Genomic DNA, 23189 nt, shown 5'->3' with positions numbered 1-23189 from the left:
TATTATACGTAAATTATAAAGAAGGCCTACAATTAAATGGAATAAATTGATTTGGGCCTAAGATATAAAAAAAAATACTATGGGATATGAAGCCCAAGTGAGGTGACATAAGTAAATATATGGGCCTTGAAAACCCTAGTCTTTTACCCCTTAAGCTACACGTGCATATAGTTCTGAGGCTTCCTTTTTGCTTCAACCGCATCACACTATTGAACTTTGCTTCTCTTCACTGTGGCTGTGAGTAAAGATTACAGGTACGGTTTCTATGATTATACTAATAGAGAAAGGGCTCCTAGAATTGTTATTATATTTGAATAAGAATGGTATTATGGCCGTATGTCAGGAAGACTTTGAATTGAACCAAATAGAGTAATAGGCTTGGACTTTGTCACCATGTTAAAGGGAAAAGAGTGTTTGTGGTTAATATGCATTCACACTAAGCCTCAATTGTTGACCGGTTAATATGCATTCACACTAGTTCAGCCGTGTACTAGATTTTGGGTCTTTGGGTTGATAATTACAATATTATAATAGGAATTGTTTATATAGCTATATGGTCCAGGCTTTGAAATTTAGTTATGTATGAATAGTATGTATAGTCATATGGACTTCTATTGGCTCTAAGATTGATTTGGCAGAACTATATTATTGCACTAGCTATCTTTTAGCTATATTGAAGTTTCATGAATATTCTGATTAGGTTGCAATATTTATAAGTCCAGAAATCTTATCAAAGCTAAAAGTAAATTGGATAGTTAGGTGAATAAATAGAGGATTTTGGATAAATCAATATTGTCTAGGATAAAACCATTTTAAGTGTGAAAATTGATTTTTAAGTGGGAAATTGTGTATTGATGAACCTATTTTTGGTGTTGCTAGGTTCTAATTCTTCTGAATTGTTGTGATTCAAGGGAGGTTGATTTCCTTTATTTTTGCAACTAAAAGGTAAGTGGTGTTTACTAATTTTGGGGGTTTTCCCAAACAGTGTTGGTTATTAAACTATTATATATCAAAGAAATATATTGTTATTCTATACATATAAATGGATATTTTATAATTTCTTGATGTGCACATTAATTATTCGTTTTATGAAAAACTTGTGGGACAACCTAAATTTATTTGATATGGATTTCTGGCCGTGGGAGTTCCGATGCGTTGTGGGTTTGGCATGAGACTTCTGAATATGCTTTGAAAGCTGTGAAAGAATCAATCATGGAAGCTTGCTTCCTCTCCTTCTTCAAAGCTTTGAAAGCAGCCATGATGTTCTTCTCTAATCTTTTATTCCTTAATTTTTTTATTCATTTATCCAATTAATTGGCTTTTCTCTTCACATTCAAATCACAATTAATAAAAGGCGTAAATGCAGTTTTAGTTCTTACATTTTGGTTTTTTTTTTTTTTTTTTTTAATTTTGGTCCTTACATTTTAATTTTTCCAATTTTAGTCCCTAAATCAATTAACGCGTGTTATTTTGGTCCTTTCCGTCAATCAACAGCCGAAAATATCTGAGGTGGCTAAAGGAAGACTTAAATATTATTAAAAATCCACATCACCCATGACACATCAACATATAAATTTAAAAAATTAATTTATTAATTTTAACTAAATAAAAAAAATAAAAACAGAATTAAAAACCAAAATTCACATGAATTAAGATCTAAAAGTTTCTTGAACAAGAACACCAATCCAGATCTAAAAGTTTCTCCCATTCTTTTCATTATTTTTTTCTTTTTATTATTTTGTTGGAAGATCATGCCTTTTTTATGTTCTTTGTGTTCTTCCCCACTTCCCCAGAAATGTTCATGTTCTTCCTCACTTTCCCAGAATGGTTCATGTTCTTCCTCAAATAACTCGTTGCCCAGAAAATTATAAAAATCAATATTTTTTTTGTTTCTCTTCTTGCATTTTCTTAGCAACCAAACATGCAATACACACAACAATCTTCAAATGAGACCAAAACCCAACAATCACAAAAATACCAAAACACATCTCAACCAAAACACTAAAACATCTCTATCGGACCCAACCAACCAAACTCCAAACATCAAAACTCAACCAAACACAACAATAGACCAAGAAAATCCTCCACCGAGCCACCACCTTCAAACCCCACCAATGGCCAAAAAATCCAAATCTACCCACCACTTGTGAGCCCAGCTAACCACCGCCACCCAGATCTAAAAAATTTCCTTTCACAAACCCATATTATCCCTTTTCAAATTTATCAAAAATGCAAAAGAAATACAACAGACTCAACCCAGATAAAGAGAGAGTGAGATGAGAAAGTGAGGAGGGAGAGGGGTTTGGGATCTACCTTGAAGCCCACATGATGGCGCCGACACCGGCGTCTTGCCACCTCACCATGCTCCTCAACCTCACCCTCACACTCACACCTACTCTCACCACCAGCACCAGCAAATGATTCTCAGCGATAGTAGTGGCGGCAATGACGACCATGAAGTCGAAGTCAAGGCTCCCAGAAGCGAGCCGAGACATGGGTCCAAGACGAGAGCCAAGACGTGGGTCCAAGCTGAAGTTGAACAAGCACTTGTGGGAGCAGATTTCATCGGAGATGAGAGAAATCGATCACCCACTATGTGCACCAACAAGTGGAGGAACTTGCTTAAAGAGTTCAAGAAGGCTAAGCACCAAGATAAAGGGAGAAAGAAGAAAAAGGAAAAGAAAGAAAGAAGACAAAAGAAAGAATGGGAGGCGAAGAAAGATCTGGGAAAGAAGAAGAAAATAAAGAAGAAAAAGAAACTAAGTACAAACAAAATAGATCTAAATTCCACCATTTTTTTTGTTTTTAATTATGTTTTTTTATAATTTTTAAATTGATAAATTTAATTTTTTAAGTTAGGTGCTGACGTTGATGCTAACGTGGATGTTGAAGTTGCATTTTTAATATTATTTTAATAGGCACGTCAGCATTTACTGTGCAAATAGTACACTCCGTTAGCCACCTCAGATATTTCTGGCTGTTGACTGGCGGAAAGGACCAAAATAACACTCGTTAATTGATTTAGAGACTAAAAGTTATGAAATTAAAATGTAGGGACTAAAATGGAAAAAAACCAAAATGTAGGGACCAAAAGTGCATTTATGCCTTAATAAAACCCAAATCAAAGACCCAATTCATTGTTTTGTTCTCCAACAAAAGTTGTTCCATCAAACTTTGAAGCTCTTGAAAGAGTTCTTAGGCATCCTAGATATGGGTCTGGAGTGGCTGATCATTTTGTGATAGTGGAAACCATGAAAATATGATTTTGAAAGATCATTTATCGTAACAAGTGATTGAAGCAAACCCAGAAATTTTTTTTTGAAAATTGAAAAGGGTTAAAAGGGAGAGAAAATTATGTGGCTTATTTATAACCTTGGGATTTGTTGCTTGCCACGTGTCTTTCATTGGTGTAAAAACAAGAGAAAACTGGAGATATTATAACGGGAGGGGAGCCCGCCTCGAAAAAAAATAGGGTTAAGTTTAATGATTTAAAACGACATCGTTCCATTAAAATTTTTTTTTTAATCTTATACAAAACGACGTCGTTTTAGTTTGTAGGTTAAATTTCTGAATCTCTTTTAAATGTTGTCTTCTCTTATCTCTTATCTCTTGTCCGCCTCTCCCCCTTTCCCCTCTCTCTCTCTCTCTATCATTCCTCAGCCCCTGCCTTCGCCACTAGCCCACCACTGTCGTCCACTGGATGCCACCGTTTCCAAGGTTTCCCCTCTCATCTCTCCACTTTGTCACAACTATTATCTAGAAATTTCAAGAGAATGTTTTGATGCATAATACCTAGCTAATATGGTTCTCCTTTCTATGCTTTCTTCGAGGTATGAAAATTTATATAATGCTTAATATATACCTACTTCTCCTTGCAATGCTTTTTAGAAAGATGGAGAATTTGTTTGAAAGTTTTGTGAAAGATTTTGAACATGTTTGTTTGTTTGTTGTTGTTGTTGTTGTTGGTTTTTTTTTTTTTTTTTTTTTTTAATATTTGGGTTGTTTGATATTTCTATGTGGGTTGCTTGATGATTTTTTTTTTTATAATTATTTGTTTGTTTTATTTTTGCACCGAATTAACCGCACCACCTTGCTATGGTCAACCAAACCTAGTCTAAACCAGTTCTTACCCTTCACATGTGAGGCGCAGTCAAGCATAAGGGGAAACCGCACCCTATAGGTGTGGTGCAAAATTCCCCCGGCTGCACCGCACCGTGTACAGGCCTAGTTGTTGTTTGGTATTCTTTCTATAAGTGGCCCTCTGTGTTGTTTCGTATTCTTTCTATAAGTGTTATAGAAAGAACAGGCTAAGGAATTCTTACTCTCCCTTGGTGCTCGATATGTGTATTTATCTATATGTTAAGAGAATTTAGAAAGATAGTTATAATTTTAAAAAATATAAAAAATAACTCTAATCTAATTAGATAATCTTTATTCTTAAAAAAAAAAAAGGTTAAAATTGTAATTCAATATTGTAGGGACCTAATTTAGACTACTAGCCCAACGTGTATATGGACTTAAGCCCAAAACAATAAATTTGTAGAGAATGAGTTGGAAAACTGGGCTCTCGTGAATCAGATAATAGAGAAACAGATTTTGATGCTAAAAAGAGAAAGATAACAGAAGTTTGTTAAGAAATAACACTCTCAAACTGATCCAAGGATACTGATTCTTAAATATTTACTCTTGAAGCTTTATTACAGATTTGTTTACAGTTTTTTCCTCCCCTTTTCATGGAAGGTCTTTCACGTTATATAGCCTTCCCTAGACTATCTTAATCCTACACTTGTTGATCATCTAAGCCCTTACTTGAGTACTTGTCCCATCAGACACCCTTTTTGGCTTTTTGTGAGTTGCGTTTGCCAAGGTAGCACTATTCAGAGGTCTTCTCCACATAAATGCGGCCAGAAAAGTAGCTATAGTGCATTTAATGCGGTGGTAGCAGCTTTCCCTTAGATATTTTGAGTTTCCTTCCTTCTTGCACATTCATGAAACACGTTCCTATTGTTGGAGCTTTTTGGAGGATTACCTTAGTTATTGGAATGCATGCTTGAGCTGCATTCATCATATCCGAGGAGGAGTTCCTCCTCGGATCACCTTCCGTTCGTTCCTTACTTATAAGACTTTCACTGGAGACTTCTGATAACTACTTGCTTCTCCTTGGACAATCCAGCATTCCCGGACAAAGGCCCAAGGCCCAATATGTCATTCTGGGGCCTTTATCCCCACAAATATAATTAAAAAAAAAAAAAACTATTAGAGAAACTTTTTTCCTAAAAATTAGCACACTTTCTATCTAAACATATTTCATGTATGTTTGATACATTTTTTTTAACCTATTGCACACTCTTGGTGCAATGATCACTCCACAAGTATAAGTGCTTATGGAGTGTGGGGGGTAAGAGCTGGGGTTCAAGTCTCCAGGAGGGAGTTTCACACATTTATACTTAATTAGGTTAGAGTAGAATTCTATCTTGTATATAAAAAATAAAAATAAAAAGTACATTTTTTTTTTCTAAAAATTAGCACACACTAAAACCAACAATTTACTTCATTTCAAATCCTAAATTTTAGTTTAAAAAATCTCTTCCGGTGTAATTTCACTAACAATAGATAAATTCAAATTGAAAAATTACATTAAACTAAAAAAAAAAAAACTCAATCGCACATGCGGAGTGCGTGTAATGAAATAAAATTTTCAATTAATTGATTTGTAAAATTGTGATATGAATATATATATATACATTGGGTAATTCTACAGTACCCCTTCTTTTTTTTTAGGGGGTACGATACCCACTAGTAAGCAACCTGCTATATCAAGTTATCAAAACATCACATTTGATGATACCATCCTCATATTGTGTAGTACTAACATCATATGTGATTGTACTTTTGTCACATTTGGTGGTTCCCTTATTTTTTTCTCACATTTGATGGTATTATCCTTATATTGTGCAATACAAACATCACATGTGACTATACTTTTATCACATTCTGTGGTTTCTTAATTTTTTTCTCACATTTAATGGTATCATCCTTCCATTGTGTAGTACTAACATCATATGTAATTGTACTTTTGTCACAGTCGGTGATTCCCTTATTTTTTTCTCACATTTGATGGTACTATCCTCACATTGTGTAGTACTAACATCACATGTGACTGTACTTTTGTCATATTCGGTGATTCACTTATTTTTTTCCTCACATTTTATGGTACCAGTCTCACAAAACGCAGTATTAACATCATATGTGACTGTACTTTTGTCACATTCGGTGGTTCCCTTATATTTTTTTCCTCACATTTTATGGTACTAGCCTCACATTGCACAGTACCAACATCACATGTGACTGTATTTTTGTCACATTCGGTGGTTCCCTTATTTTTTTCCTCACATTTTATAGTACCAGCCTCACATAGTGCAATACCAACATCACATGTGACTGTACTTTTTTCATATTCGGTGGTTCCCTTATTTTTTTCTCATATTTGATGGTACCTTCCTCACATTGCACAGTACCAACATCACATGTGACTACACTTTTGTCACATTCTGTGGTTTCCTTATTTTTTCTTACATTTGATAATACCATCTACACATTGCGCAATACCAACACCATATGTGACTGTACTTTTGTCACATTCGGTAGTTCCCTTATTTTTTTTCACATTTTATGGTATTATCCTCACATTGCACAGTACCAACATCACATGTAACTGTACTTTTGTCACATTCGGTGATTCCCTTATTTTTTTTCCTCACATTTTATGATATCAATCTCACAAAACGCAATACTAACATCACATGTGACTGTACTTTTGTCACATTCAGTGGTTCTCTTATTTTTTTCTCACATTTGATGGTACCCTTCTTATATTATAAAGTACCAACATTATATGTAACTACACTTTTACCGCATTTTATGGTTCCTTTATTTTTTCCCACTTTGATGGTACCATCTTCACATGGGGGAGTACTCAGTTTTTGAGCCCATGTTTGGATGCTTTTTTTTGGTCACTCAATTTCCGTCACTCATCACTCATCACTCATCACTCTAAAATACCATGTTTGTTTGGCACCATCACTCACTTCCCATCACTCAATATTTTTCACACTATTTGTGGGCCCCATACTTGTCACTCGGTGCAGCTTTTTTTTTTCTTCAGTACCCAAACCCATCGAACCTAGTGAAAAAAAAAAAAAAAAAAAAAAAACCCAGAACATGAAGACCGAACCAGTGAAAGAAGAAGAAAAAAAAAAAAAAAACCCCAGAACAGATCGAACCAGTGAAAAAAAAAAAAAAAAAAAAAAACCAAACAGCCAACCTAGGAGAAGAAAGGAAAAAAAAGAGTCGAAAGGTGGTCAAAAGGTGCGGCTGAGTACTGTTTATGGGTCCCCTATGTGTGTTTAATTACAATATTGTCATTGAGTTATGAGTTATGAAAACTGAAAACAGCCAAAATGTGTTTTCAGTTTCCATAACTCATAACTCAAAAATCAGAAAATTGAGTGATAAAAACAGAGTTATGGACTTCTCAAACAACCTTTTTGCTATGGGTCCCACAATTTTTAAGTTATGAGTTATGGAAACAAGGGCAAAATTTGCTCAACAGCATTTTTTCAAAAAAATATTAGATAGACAACACGCGTTTGAAGTTATTTAGTAAGTTAGACTGTTTTTTGAAAATCGAGTTTGTGATACTTTAGTTTCAACCCAAAATCGAGGTTCTCAAACTTGATTTATGCCTGACCTTGATTTAAAAAAAAAAAAAATATGGAACTCAAGTTCCATTTAAAAAAAATAAGAACTCATGTTTCTTAAACTCGTGTTCCACCTTTTTTTTTAAATCAAGGTTAGGCGTAACGAGTTTGAGAAACTCGATTTTGGATTGGAACTCAAGTTTCACAAACTCAATTTTCAAAAAAGAATCTAACTTACTAAATAACTTCATACGTGCAACCGAATTTTTTCCAAAAAATGTACTGTTGAGCAAATTTTGCCCGGAAACAGGCCATCCAAACAGCCCCTGAGTCTTTGACTTTCTTCTCCTCTCTCTTAGTTTTTCTATAGTCTTCACTTCTCTCTTCAGTTTCGTCTCTCTCAAATTCTTCGGGAAAAATAGCAAACTAACATTAATTTCCCAACTATCTAGTTAATAGGTTCAGTTTTGAAACTAATTTCTTTTCTAACATCTCGAGTCTTTAAGAGTCGATTTAGGGCCTATAAATCGAGTTTTTGAGACTCGATTTTTATGGATTGACCACGTCTGATGTGGATTTTTTTTCCATGTGGAGCCTAGCTGGAAATCGAGTCATAGAGACTCGATTTCTAACTCAAAATTTTTTTAAAAAACTTGAACTCTCATAGATAACCCAAAATACCAAAAAAACAAATCTAAGAATCAATCCAAAGCTCAGATCAGAGCTTAGAAGGCAGATCAGAGGGAGAGAAAGTGCAGGGTCGCGCGAGCCCAGGCAGCGCCATCCCAAAGGCTCAGATCAGAGCTTAGAGGCAGATCAGAGGGAGAGAAAAAGCGAGCCCAGGCCGCGCGACCTAGGCGCCGCGCTGCCTGGGTCTCGCCTGGGCTCGCGAGACCCAGGCAGCGCGCGGCCTGGGTCTCGCCTGGGCTCGCGCGACCCAGGCGCCGCGCTGCCTGGGTCTCGCCTGGGCTCGCGAGACCCAGGCCGCGCGCTGCCTGGGTCTCGCCTGGGTCGCGCGAACCACTCCGATCTCTCTTTCTATTTCTGGTTTTTTTTTTTTTTTTTTTTTTTCTCTGCTTCCTTCCCTGATGTTCTGGTGCCTCACTGATATGGTTGTGTTTATAACGTTTAGAAATCGAGTCTCTAAGACTCGATTTCTACATGTGGCATACTTTGTCACGTCGGCAATAATTGAGCATAGAAATCGAGGGTCTGTTTGGATAGAACTTATTTTGCTGAAACTGAAAACTGAAAACTGAAAACATTGTAGCAAAATAATTTTTAAATGTGTGAATAATATCGTGGGACCCATTTTTAATGAAAAAGTTGCTGAAAAGTGGAGTTTGTGGGTCCGTGAACAGTAAATAGGACCCACTGGTGTGCATTCCACGGCTTATTTTGTTGTGAACAGTACCTGAGTTTGATGAAAAGTGTACAGTGAATAGGCTGAAAAGTCAAAAACAACGGCAGAAGAAAAAAAAAAAAAAAAAAAAGACACAAAAACGCAAACGCAAACGCAGAAAAGTTGAATCCAAACTCTGCCCGAGTGTTTGATAGTCGATTTATTGGCCAAAATCGAGTTTAAAAGACTCGAGATGCTAGAAAAAAAATTAGTTTCAAAACTGAACCTATTAACTAGATAGTTGGGAAATTAATGTTAGTTAGCTATTTTTCCCCAAATTCTTCTCCTCCAAACCATCCACAAGAACCTATCTAGAGCGACGATTACTAAACAAAACCCTAAGCAAGACCCACAAAAGAAGAAACAGATCCCTAAGCCATGAACGGTACCTCACCAGCTCTAGCGAGGGAATTGTTCTCGCCAAACAATAAAAATCCATTGTTTATTTGCTGTCCTGCGTTCCCTCTCTCTCTCGACCGTGCTTTCTTTCCTCTCTCTTCGACTACGCTCCATTTTCAGAAAGGACCTCACCATTAATTGACCTCGCCAGCGCAGGGAAAGGGGTTTTACACGGCGACAATCAAAACCCATTTCAGGTACTGTAGAGTTGGTTTGAAATTTCCCAAATTCCTTTGATTTGTGCTTCACTTTTTCACCAAAATTGCTTGATGATGGTATTTGTGAGGTTTGTTCTTTCCAAGTTGACTTTTTCCCCCCTCTGTTCTGTTAGAAGAATTTGATGTAGTTCGCATTTTTATTGATTTTTCGTGAGGATTTGTGTTTGTTTGGGGTTTGATTTTGATGGGTATTTATCGTTTTGGTGATTGGTCGTTTTGTTTATGGTTATTTAATCTTGCATGCGTTTCATACTTTTTGTATCCTCTGTTTGGTTGCTTAGAATGTATTGGGAAAAGAGAATAAAATGGAATCTCAAATTTCAATGTTTCGTGTATGACTTGTGATCATGTTCTTGCAGAAAGAATTGGAGTTTATAGGAATGATTGGCTTCTTAGAATACACATAAACATTTAGAGTTTGTGTTGGATCATTAGCATAATTGGCTTAATATACTGTTTCTTATTAGATTGAGTGAGTTCTTTCCAGTTTCGATTTGATTCTTTTTAATAATAATTTCAATAAAAGCTAACATAAAAATTTAATCGCTCTATTATTATAAATATTAATTTCAATAAAAAGAAAGATGGTAATCAGTATACACTGTACCAGACTACACCTAAAATGATTACAAACTCATATTTAGGGAGTCAATGAAATCTATAAATAAATAAAAATGTTAGGAATGAATGTTGACAATAGTAGTCTTCCATTCATAAGAACATCTCAGCATAGACTTTTTGAGAACATGAATAGGATGTTCAACCCCATCAAAAGTCCTACTATTACACTAACGCCACAGTGTCCACATATAACATTACGGGACTGCCTTCCATATTTTGCCACCACTATTGACTATGGAAATTTTCTTTCCAGCAAGAAAGCATTCTGGGACACCATCTTTGGCATAACCAAGAGTCTCCAAATGAGGCAAATATCTTGGGCCAGATATCCTTGCCACTGAACGACTCAAAAGATCAGTTTCAAAATGATTTTTTCTACTTCTTTTATTGTTTTTTGTTTCCCTTTACTTTGATACGTTATTATGGGTAGGTTAACTAACAAGTTGCAATTTTATTTGCATCAATTTCTCCTTTCATGTCGTTACTTAACAATTAAAGGAACTATTTTGTTTTTTTGGTTGCAAAATTTAAGTTTCAGACTAATATTTTAAACTACCTTCTTATCCATAATTTTTATGGGCTTTTAGTAAAATGTATTTACCTACTTAGTGAAAGTCTTTGTTGGTTTCAGGGAGGCCTTACTGCTACAGATGTTTTTGCGGTTGAGTGGATTCAGACTGGTGTTATTCACTTTGGGATGACAGTCTCATATTTTGGTTTTGTTAGTGATGGTAAATCATGATCCTTGGAATTGCCTTTTTTTTTAAATCTTGACTTGTATTGTGGTCAATTAATTTCACATCAGGTCTACATTCCAAGTAGCAAGCACAGTGAAATAGAGCACAGTCACAATTTGGTGTTACAAGTACCTGCATTTTGTTTTTTCGTGTTTCTGGATCACCTGTATTTTTGAATTTTCTTGTTCCTTGAAGTTTGCTTTCTAGTGAAGTTTGCAGAAGAAATGCTTTGTCCCCATGTTTTTGAAGTTTCAGACTTGTAAGCGTGTTCAACACTTGATGCTTGCCTTACATCATTGTCAGGCATTTACCCTAGAAGTGATTCATAAGCTTACTTATTTTGTTAAAAAAAGAATTGGTGAATACATTTTGTGGTTAATTTCACACTATGCTTAATTGGGTGCTAAAGTAGGAAAAGGAATAAATTATTGTTTTATAATTCTAGACAATAACGTCCTCAACAATGCATACTAAATTATCCTAATGTAGTTGACGATTAATTTCACATATTTTTCCATTTGGGAGCTGGAGATATTTATATTTTTCGTTCGAATTCAATCAATGGTACAAAACAATGCCTAAGCTTATTTTGTTTTGGTAACGTGACATATAAGTACATGTGTTTGTACCATCAAAACTACGAATCTAAGTTTATTTGCAGTCTTTAGAATTATCTATATGGTTGTATTTGAGCTAATTATGGTGACTATGACTCTTTTGGTAAATGAGTGCAACATTAATCCATGTATGATGTAGTCCACTATATCAAATGGTAGTTAATATATGTGAGCTTTTCATGAAATGACATGTTTCTTCTTCTTCTATTAGCATGGTCATACTGCTTCCAAATTATTTTCTATTTTTATTAAACATGTGAACATGATTGAATTGATCTTTTAGCACAGTTCCAGACCTGCCATTGCTTGTTAGCTAGCCTGTTAATGCACATATATACTCCCTTGTTGCACTAATCCATTTTAATTGGTGTCTCCAAGAAGTGAGATTGATTCTTATTCTGTAATCATTGTTCGTTCTGCAGTGTTTGAATTTAAAGCAATGATTTGTTGTCAAAAAGATGCTGATTTTGAATCTCTTGTATACAGGATATTTTTGTCATTTAGAGTGCCTGTAAATTAGCTAATGTTATGTCTGATTAGCAGTCCTTTGATAACATTGAATTATATTGATTGCACTTTGATCCATTATTTTAGTTTTTAATGATAGAGTAGTGAAACAGGAATACAATTATCAGCTAAATATTAAATGGAACGAATTACTTTCTGTCAGCATGTTACAGTAATAATTATCCACAAAATAAAAAGCATGGTTCAGTAATGTCTGATTAGTTTTTGAGTATTTGTTGCTCGTGTGTCTGTATTTCGACTTTGTTGCAGTGTTGGAACTTTCTGAGAAATATCAGAGGCGCTTTGGTCCTCTGTGTTATCTTGTTGCTGGATTTCTAGTTCTAATGCTTGCCAAAGTACAACTATGAAGTGAAATATCTTCCAGCATCAAAAGAGGATCGAGAGGGAAAGTTCTCAGCTGACTGGGAGGTAGTTGACATGTCAGAACTTTACACTGATATTTTGAGGAGATCAAGCAAAGACAGCATTCCTAGAGCCTCTAGTCTATCTAGTATTGACTCAATAATGACCCCTAGTCGAATGTCTGGTGAAGATTTGGATACAACCTGCAGTAGTACCCATGCTAGCACTGAACCATCTGACTATGTGCCTGGCCTAGATCCAAAAGCGAAACACCTATCATCTGGAAGGAGCAATGTAACAGCAGAGCCAGAGGTTATTCATCCTCAGCCACCTCTGTCAACAACTCCAAAAGGAATGACTCATGGCTACATGATCAAAAGGAATCTATTTTCAAAGTGGGCATATCACATGAACAAAAGTCTAATCGAGTAATGTAATAAGGAGGGCCTTGAAGTGTTATAAAAAAATAAAAAGGAGGGTCTTGAAGTACTAGGGGTGTTTCTCTCTCCTTGTTAAACCCTTTAACCTGATGGTTATATCTTTTATGATATAAATAAAATCAAGTACAAAAAAGTCTAGGAAACATGGTCCTTATGCATCAACTAATAATTGCTCGTTCTTATAAATTTGATTGGGCTGGTATTTGGAATGAAATTAGGAGCAAAGATAGTAATATGGAATGGTGGCATTTACTGTGGTTTAACTGGGCCATTCCCAAACATTCATTTGTTGGTTGGATGCTTATTATTACTAAGCTTTCAACGAAAGCTAGAATCTTGCAACAGGGTCTTCCAAGTTCCAGTGGATGGTTTGTGTGTTTTCTGCAGCTCTAGCATTGAGTTCAGGGACCATTTATTTTTCGGTTCTTCTTTTACCAATAGTGTGAGACCAAGAAAACATGGGTGAGATTTAAGTTTATATTTTTTTTTTTATAATAGAATTTTAACTTTAATAAAATTTTAATTTGTTAAAGATTAAATGTATAACATTGATTTACTAATTAGCAGTTCTTAAAATGTTGATAATAGACTTTTACTTGGAGTAGAAGTCAAAAGATTGGGTTATTTTATTTTATTTTATTTTTTTGAGAAAGAAAGCGTGTGTTGTTGTCTGAGAGTTAAGTTTTTTTTTAATTAAAAACTTTAAATTTGAATAGATTTTAAATTTGTTGAAATATTTGAGTTTAGAATTTTTTATAATAGACTTTCAGTTTGAATAGAACTTAAATTTGTTGAAGTTTAGATGTAATTGCCAAATGTGACAAAAGTACGATAAAATGTGATGATGAAACTGTCAAATATGAGAAAAAAATTTCAAATGTGACAAAAGTACAGTAAAATGTGATATTGAAACTACCCAATATGACAATGGAACTGTCAAATGTGAAAAAAAAAATGCTCCCATGGAATGTGACAATAGTACGGTCAAATGCAATATTGATACTACCCAATGTGATGATGAAACTGTCAAATGTGAGAAAAAAAATTATGGAAAATTAGGGTACCATCGAATGTGACAAAAGTACGGTCACATGTGAAACTATTTTGGTAAGTTTCTAGGTTTTGGGGGCATTACGGTCATTTTATTAAGTTCTAAGCATATTTAAGTAATTTTTTAGGTTATGGGGTCATTTCAGTCATTTTTTAGGTTTCAATGTCATTAAGTTAGTTTTTAGGTTCTAGTAATTTTTGAGGGTTGCGAAAGTATTTTGGTTATTTTCAAGTGTTATGGAGTATTTTTGGTCATAGGTTTAGGTTTTTTGGTTATTTCAATCATTTTTTATGTTTTAGGGTAATTTTGGTCTTTTTTTTTTTTTTTTTTTTTTTTTTTTTTAGGTTTCAGGGTCATTGGGTCATTTTTTTTAGGTTGTAAGGGTATTTTGATAATTTTTTAGGTTCTAAGGGTATTCCATGGTGAGGATTTTCGGGGGTATTTTGGTCATTTTCAAGTTTTATGAGGTATTTCAAAATTTTTTAAGGTTTCAAGGTCATTTCAGTAATTTTTAAGGTTCTATGGGTATTTCGGTCATGCTTTAGGTTTAAGGTGCATTACAGTCGTTTCTTTAGGTTCGAAGGGCATTATTGTCACTTTTTAAGTTACAATGTCATTTTAGTCATTTTCTAGGTTTCATGGTCATTTTTTTAGTATCTAAGGGTATTTCGATTATTTTTTAGGTTTAGAGGGTATTTTAGTGATTTTTTAGATTTTAGGGTCATTTTCTAGGTTTTAAGGATATTCCAATAATTTTTGAGAGTTTTAGGGTCATTTTGGTAATTTTTGATTGTTAGTATGTGTTTTGATAATTTTAGTATATTTAAGGGTATTTTGAGAATTTTAGAGATTTTAGAAGTACTATTTTTGTTATATATATTCGTCAATTATTAGGTAATTCGGTAGGGTTGGGTTGGGTTAACTACGCCTATATGTAATATTGGTACGGCTTAATGTGATGATGGTTCCCTTATTTTTTTTACTCATATTTGACAATTCCATCGTCATATTGGGCAGTACTAACATCACATGTAATTGTACTTTTGTCACATTCAATAGTTCCCTTATTTTTTTCTCACACCTAATGGGTCCTTCATCACATTAAGTAATATCAACATCACACATGACAGTACTTTTGCCACGTTCGGTTGTACTCGTATTTTTTTTTTCTGACATTTGATGGTACCATCTTCAAATTGTGCAGTACCAAAATCACATATGACTGTACTTTTGTCATGTTTGGTAGTTCAATTTTTCTTTTCTCGCAAATGACGGTTCTATTGTCACATTAGGCAGTACCAACATCACATTTGATCGAACTTTTCTCATATTTGGTTGTACTTTATTTTTTTTCTCACATTTGACGGTGCCATCCTCACATTGTGCAGTACTAAAATAACCACAAAACCTTAAATATGACCAAAATACCCTTAGAAAAGAAAATGACCGTAATGGGCCCTATACGTAGAGAATATCTATAAATACCCTTAGAAACTTGATAAATACTGAGATACCCTTAGTTAGGGGTGTGCATGGGTTGAGTTGAGAAGTTTTTTCAACCCAACCCACCATAAACCCAACCCACCATGGTGGGTTGAAAAAAGTCCAGCCCAACCCATCATAAGGGTTCAACCCAACCCATATGGATCCGGTTAGGTCGGTTGGACCCATGTGTTAGACAATTTTTTTCCCATTATTACTAAATTGAGCATTAGAACAACACCACTACAAATAAGAGCAAATTTATAACCAAATAATCATGAGCATAACGCAAAAAAACACAAACTATATAAGAAAAACTTAGGGTTTGGGTTTTTTATTTAGGAAGAGGGACAAAAAAATAAATATCAAAATTATATAATATATATTTTTTAAATTTAAAAATATATTAAATATAGGTGAGTCGGGTCAAGTGAGGCGGGTTTGTAAATCTTATGACCCAAACCTAACCTGACACATTGTTAAAAAAAAAAAAAAAAATCATGACCCAACCCAACCCACCACCTCCTAAAAATTGACCCAACTTGGTGGGTTGGGTTGAGTCGGGTCGAATCGGTTTTAGCGGGTTCACTACACACCCCTACTCTTAATACCTAAAAAATGACCGAAACAACCTTGAAAACCTTAGAAAGGACTGAAATTCCCTCAAAACCTAAAAAATGACCGAAACAACCTGGAAAACCTTAGAAAGGACTGAAATTCCCTCAAAACCTAAAAAATGACCAAACCCCCCCCCCCCCCCCAAATTCTCTCTAAAATAAAAAATAAAAAATAAAAAAAACTATTAGAACCTATAAAATGACCAAAGTACCATTAGAACAAAGAAAATGACTATAATGCCCCTGAAAGCTAAGAATGACTAAAATACTCCCGCAAAGCTAAAAAATGACCTAAATACCATTAGGAAAAAAAAATGACTACATGGCCTTTAAGTTAAAAAATGTCCGAAATGACCATAAAACCAAAAAAATGGTTGAAATAACCACGAAACCAAAAAAGGGGCCAAAATACTCTTATAACAAGAAAATGACCGTAATGCCCCCAATACCTAGAGAGCATCTAAAAATACCCTTAGAAACTTAAAAAAGGCCGAAATACCCTTAGTACCTAAAAAATGATTGAAATGACCTGAAAACCTTATAAAGGATCGAAATTCCCTCAAAAACGTAAAAAAAAGTGATCAAAATACCCTTAGAACCTTTAAAATAATCAAAATACCATTAGAACATAGAAAATGACTATAATGCCCCTAATATCTAAGAATGACTCCCTTATTTCTTGTAAATTCACCTCCTCTAACCAACAATTCTTTCCTTTCCCTCTTTTCAGTTTTCACCTCTCTCTCTCTCTCTCTCTCTCTCTAGGAATTTTTTTTTTTCACAATTTACGGTGTTTGTTTTGTAGTAAAATATTTACTCACATGTAAAATATTTTTAGTCAATCAAATCGATCTAGGCACCACCAGCAAGCTCCAAACACTTGATGGCTTGCATTTTTCATGTGATTTATTTTTCCAAATACTTGAAAATATTTTATAGTAAACATGTAAAATATTTACATTTGAAAATATTTTATATTGAAAGAAAGATTAAAATTTTATATTGAAATTCCCGTGAAAAAAATGTAGGTTGTATTTCAAAATTTTCGCAAGCAAAGAATCCCACAAACCCACGGAGCTCTAAGAATCCCACAAGCCATGGAGCTCTAAAGTTTTTTCTGTTCCGCAGTTTTCTCAGTTCGGTAGCAGCATATCGTCTTCCCTACGCTGTCGATGATAAAAGATATAGTTTCCTCTATCTCTCTCTGCATCTCTCTGTGTTCACGATATCTGCCGTTTATCGCCTCTAAATTTCGGTACATCCCTTTTTTTCATTCCTTTTTCCATCTGGTTTTTATTTTTTATTATATATATTTAAAATTTTTGGTTCCCTTTTGGTTTCGCAGGTTTGCTAGGAATACAACCCAGCAGGTTTTACTTCTTCTATTATTCCTTTTGGTCACTAGCAGGTGAGAAAACTATGATGATTGTATATACTTAAACCATGAAACTTCTATGATTATCTATGTTGCAGTGTTGGTTGATGTTTTTATTGATCCCTGTTCATTATGTAAGGCAAATTTAGACAATAGTCAATTTTTTTTTCTAAATTATAAATAAGTAAGTTTGTTCATTTGTAAAAAATAGTGTTGATCTATTGTTTATTTATTTATTTTGGGTCGGATGGGAGTGAAGATAAAGAATTTTAATTTATACATGGGCTTGTTATGAGTATCACCTTTTAGTACATTCTTGGATGTTAGTAGCTGGTCATAAATTTTTATTCTATTTTGAGTCCACCCTTGCACTAGATTATTTTTCATGAAAATGATTGATGTGAATTCAATTAAATTTCAAAATGAGAGTAATAAGTTGGAACTTAATGGACCTCATCAATCATGTACAACATGTGATGATAAATCATTTTTTCCTTTTCTTTTTTTTTTTCTAAGAAAAAAAATTGTTAGCGATGGTGAAAAAAGAGTCAGGAGATTCTTGAGCACATCAAAACAGTATACTTCTTTATTTTCAATTACTCAGGAAATTTGACTTTCAAGAAGTTGGAAATTTATTTGGCCTGGGGGTCCATCTGCTTTTCACGTATTCAAGGATTCTATGACTTCTAGATCCCTTGCATCTTTTCGTCAGAAGCAGACCTTCTGAAGGAGGTAAGCTTGTTCAAAAATTTATTTGTTCCATTGCAACTTGTTCTTTTCGACACTGTATGTTTTCATTGTATCTAATTCAAATATTTGTTGTGTTAATATGCAAATATTTTACTGTGTTTTTTTGGTTAATTAGACAATAGTTTACAAGTCACATTATGAAATTTTTGGGAGATGGGTTTGTGCATAGGCTAAGGCACAAAACAACAATATTAGAGGATCAATCTTTACTTCCCAGTTTTTTGAGTTTTATGGTTTTGTTTCTTTCTAACTATCTTCGCTTCCCCCCCACTTGCTTATCATTGCAGATATACTTGACATGTGTACTTATTTCATTTTAATGGTCATTAACCATAGGTACCAACGTGTGGTCTTTTTCTTCTTATCTAATTTGTATAGATTCCTCATTTTGGAAATGAAATTGTCCAGTTATGCTGATTTCTGTTTCTCTAATTTAAATGACTTCAAATTTTTTGATAATTAAACATTAACTTAAGAAGTTTTGGTTCTTTTTAAATCAGCGTGTAAATTTTTCATCCTTGATTTCTGAGTGATAAAGGTCCAAATTACTGGTTTGTACTCTCTATATTGTAAGTGAATTGCTTGAAGTTATTCCAAACTTATACATTATCAGTGACTTATTAATATGTAATGTTTGTTAATAATTGTTGGCGTTACTTGTAACATTATGTTAGCTTTATTGTGTTACCCTTTTTTATTTTTTATTGATAAGTGTATATCTATTTTTAGGAATAACATATTGGTCCACAATCCACATGGATCATAATACAGAGAACAGTGGGAAGGTTGTGTTCATTGATGTGAATGATGATGCTGGCGAGGATGTTAATAATATTATAGATAATGAATGTATCATGGGACAACAAGGCAGTGGTGATGCTACACAAAATGTGCAAAAACAGTGGAGCACTATTCTTGACAAAGGAATAGATCACTTGACAGATGCAGAAATAACTAGTTTGAGATTCAGTTCCCTAGATGATGGTGGACAATTTTATAACACATATGCGAAATTGGTTGGCTTTAGTATTCGCAAAGATAAGATAAAGCATAACAAAAATAACATTATGACCTCTAGGATATGGTTTTGTGCAAAAGAAGGATTTCAAACAGCAAGAAAGGAGGATAACTTAAATTGCAAGCGAGAGGCAAGACCAATAACTAGAATTGGTTGCAAGGCAGCTTTTCGTATTAGGTTTGATCAAAGGTCAAATGAATGGGTGGTAGGAGAGTTTAAAAAGGAGCATAATCACGACCTAGTTGCTCAATTAGAGACTCAATTTCTTCATTCACACAAGCATATTAAGGATTCTGATAAGGCTTACATTATAGCACTGCATAATATTGGGATCAAATCAAATCAAATCATGGACAATTTGATCCAACAAGCTGGAGGATATGAGAATGTAGGGTTCATTCCAAAAGACCTATACAACCATGTAGTGGCAGATCGAAATTCTAATATGCGTGATGGTGATGCTGAATGTGCTTTGGCATATTTACAAGCTAAGGCAGATATGGACTCGTCATTTTTTTTCCGGTACACTGTTGATAAAGAAAGCCCTTTGGCCAATCTGTTTTGGACAAATTCTCAAAGTCGATTAGATTATGAGTGTTTTGGAGATGTACTGGCATCAGCATCATCTAGGTAATAGAAATGGTTCAGTCTTCACCACACATGCCTATGACAATATTGTGAAGGAATTGCAAGAAAAATTTGAAAAACCAATAGACAAGCAAAAGGTGAAAAATCGCGTTAAAACCATCAAGTATAATTGGTCAGATTACTATGATGTGTTTAAGAATGGATTGAGTGGTTTTGCTTGGAGTCAAATCACCAAAATGTGGAGTGCTAAACCGGAAGTTTGGGAAAGTCTAATCCAGGTTTGTCACTTATACTCTAGGAGTTCATATTGTTTCTTGTGGTATATTTTACAAGCTGCTACGTAGATGAGGTCCCTTTTGTTCTAATCTTATGTTAAGCTTCCTCTTTACCTATTATAAAACAATTGTGAAGGAAGTTTTTGTTAGTGACTATCCTCTGTCCAATGCTAGACTCTGTTCTTCATACTAAGTGTGGACTAGCATTACATTATTGTGAGTTTGTTATGGTATTGGCTTAATGATGGCAATGCATCTGGTTTGGATATAGTGACGTATTAAGTAGATTCACTAGTGACCCTAGTATTGGGGATGGGAAAGAAATTAATATTCTGGGATATTTAAAACATACTATGCATTATGTTTTGATTTATAAATGTACTTGTTTTTTGCTATTCATAATACAAGGAGTAAGAGGATGTCTAGTAATAGCAAACATATTACTATGATACAGTCACAAAAGAAGTCTTGTGAAAAAAAGGTAAATTAGTAAACAAATATCAACCAACTGATCATATGTTAACAGACCCCCTTACTAAACCCTTTTCCTGGTGGGAAAATTAGTGAAACCATGAGAGATATGGAACTGTTACAGTCTTGATTGAAACATGCTCTCACACTGATGTCAATTAAGTGTAACTTTGTAAACTGAAAATTATGTGCATAAAAGTTCAAGGCAATTTAATCAAGAATTATCCAAGAAATACGAACGTGAAAGTTTCATTTCCAGTATATTGCATATTTAAGGAATAGTTGAGGTAAGTCTAATCCTATTCCTACTAAACACTCATATCTAGCTAATGCACTGTAATTCCATAACGAGAATAGTTGGGTACATTATCCTTGATAGAGCTCATAGCTTTCAATGTGGAGTAATAATATGGATGCTCTTGATGATTTTGCCTTTGCAAGTATGAACCCTTATATACTATGAACATTTATTCTTTGAATTTTCAAACTTAAGATCAATTTTTAATCCTCAAGTGAATCCACAACCTTAAGATTAAGGTTTACTCCTCTTAATACTTTAGGCTCATTGACTGATATTCAACCCAAGGTCCAAGGTGTAGTCCACCTATTGGCATGTGTTATATAATACCTGAACTATTGCTTAAATATCAAGTGGTATATAATACCTTGAAATTGATGTATTATATAACACATAAGGTGTAAAAGAGGATCGAACCTTGATGTACATATATATATATATATATATATAACCCATGATATATAAACGGTTACATCTTGGCACCTTTGATATTGTGACTTTAGCTTTGTGTGTAATGGGCTATATATATACGTTACTTTGTAGAACGATATTTCTAAGGATTAATAAAATTTTTTTTTTTGATAAATAACGTAAGAATATTATTAATAATAAAAAGATTGCCAAACCGAGTACATTGGGGATGTACTATGGGGGCACAAGTCAGGAAACAAAAGAACAACGGTCAAGAAACAAAGAAAAGGAAGAACAAGAAAAATGAGAAAAAACCACACTCCATTCAAAGAGAGTGTGTAGGAAAAAAGACTTAAGCTCCAGTAAAGAGCGTTCACAACCCTCAAAACTTCTATCATTCCTTTCACGCCAAATGCACCAAATCAAGCAATGAGGCACCATTCTCCAAACATCAATATGGCGATGTCGCACAAACTTTCCTTGCCAAGCCTCAAACAACTCAAGAACAGTATGAGGCATAACCCATTGAATACCAAACAAGCAGAAAACCATGGACCACAACTCCCAAGCTATGGAGCAATGAAGTAGAAGATGATCCACCGACTCCCCACTCCTCTTACACATATAGCACCAGTCAAGCACCATCACTCGTCTTTTACGAAGGTTATCTGTTGTTAAGATCTTACCCAAGGAAGCAGACCAAGAAAAGAACGCCACCCTTGGGGGAACCTTTGATTGCCATATCATTCTCCATGGAAAAGAAACAAAAGTAGAAGGGTAGAATGAGTTATAATAACCTCTAACCTCAAAACCTCTACTCCTTGCAAGTTTCCAACAAACCTTATCAGGACCAAACCCCCGCATCGTCGAAGAATAGACCAATTCCATAAACCGGTCAAAGGCTTCTTCTTCCCAATCTTGTGGTAGACGACGAAATTGCACATTCCAGTGAAACCTCCCAGCAAACCAACCCATAACTTTAGCCACCGAGGAATCCTTTGACCTACTAAGACGATAAAGCTCTGGAAATGCCTCTTGGAGAGTACCATCCCCACACCACAAATGCTTCCAAAATTTCACTCTAGTACCATCCCCCACATCATAAACAAGGAATTTAGAGAAGTTCAACCAACCACTTCTAATGTATCTCCACAGGCTGACTCCATAAGGACTTGTCACCTTTTTCGTACACCAACCACCCCAAATATTCCCATATTTTGCCTCTACAACCCTCCTCCATAAAGCATCAGTCTCCATGCCATACCTCTACAACAATTTATCTAGCAAGGCAGAATTAAAGTTCCCCAACTGTCGTATACCCAACCCCCCCACCTACAAAGGCCTACAAACCTTGGCCCAATTAACTAAATGTATTTTAGGTTCACCACCAATCCCATTCCAAAGAAAGTCTCTCTGTAATTTCTCCATACGCTTTGCCACCTTCCCTAGTAAAGGAAAAAGGGAAAGAAAGTATGTAGGTAAAGACGAGAGTGAGCTTTTAATGAGAGTCACCTTACCCCCTTTAGATAAATACATTCTCTTCCAACCTGCTAATCTCCTTTCCATTCTCTCTAGCATAGGATTCCAAACAGATAAATCCTTAAATTTGGCACCTAAAGGAAGACCCAAATATTTCAAGGGCAAAGAAGACTGCCCACACCCCAACAGTGTGATGACTAAACCAGTGTCAGGAGCTGCTGAAGCACGGTCTAAATCGTCGTCGGAGTCCGAGAGCTCTACTACCCTGGTCGACACCTCTCCCTCCTCGGTAAATTGGAACTGGTCTATTTGCTCCTCTAAGGACGAATGCGAAGAACCAGCCTCTTCCTCCGGAATAACCACTGCGGGA

The 23189-nt window shown here is 34.8% G+C and overlaps 1 protein-coding gene and 1 long non-coding RNA gene across 3 annotated transcripts; both read left to right on the top strand.

Annotated features, from left to right (window-relative positions):
* Positions 1-9359: 9359 nt before the first annotated feature.
* On the top strand, positions 9360-13218 carry LOC126702815 (uncharacterized). Its single transcript, XR_007647859.1, has 3 exons — positions 9360-9698; positions 10972-11071; positions 12472-13218. It is a non-coding gene; the product is annotated as an uncharacterized LOC126702815 (long non-coding RNA).
* A 3950-nt stretch (positions 13219-17168) lies between these two features.
* LOC126703322 (protein FAR1-RELATED SEQUENCE 5-like) lies at positions 17169-20525 on the top strand. 2 transcript variants are annotated; one of them, XM_050402289.1, is made up of 4 exons: positions 17169-17409; positions 17500-17562; positions 18134-18261; positions 19009-20525. In XM_050402289.1, the coding sequence occupies exon 4, from the start codon at positions 19035-19037 to the stop codon at positions 19929-19931; it is 897 nt and encodes a 298-aa protein (XP_050258246.1). In that variant the 5' UTR covers positions 17169-17409; positions 17500-17562; positions 18134-18261; positions 19009-19034; the 3' UTR covers positions 19932-20525. The 2 variants fall into 2 exon arrangements, with proteins under 2 accessions (XP_050258246.1, XP_050258245.1); XM_050402288.1 differs by having other exon boundaries at positions 17500-18261.
* The last annotated feature ends 2664 nt before the right edge of the window (positions 20526-23189 follow it).

Source organism: Quercus robur, chromosome 10, assembly GCF_932294415.1.
Source record: "Quercus robur chromosome 10, dhQueRobu3.1, whole genome shotgun sequence".
Classification (NCBI taxonomy): Eukaryota; Viridiplantae; Streptophyta; class Magnoliopsida; order Fagales; family Fagaceae; genus Quercus; species Quercus robur.
This window is presented reverse-complemented; position numbering and strand designations above follow the sequence as displayed.

Coding starts and splice junctions, on each gene's coding strand:
- LOC126703322 (XM_050402289.1), top strand. CDS start 19,035: ATGGATCATAATACAGAGAACAGTGGGAAGGTTGTGTTCATTGATGTG.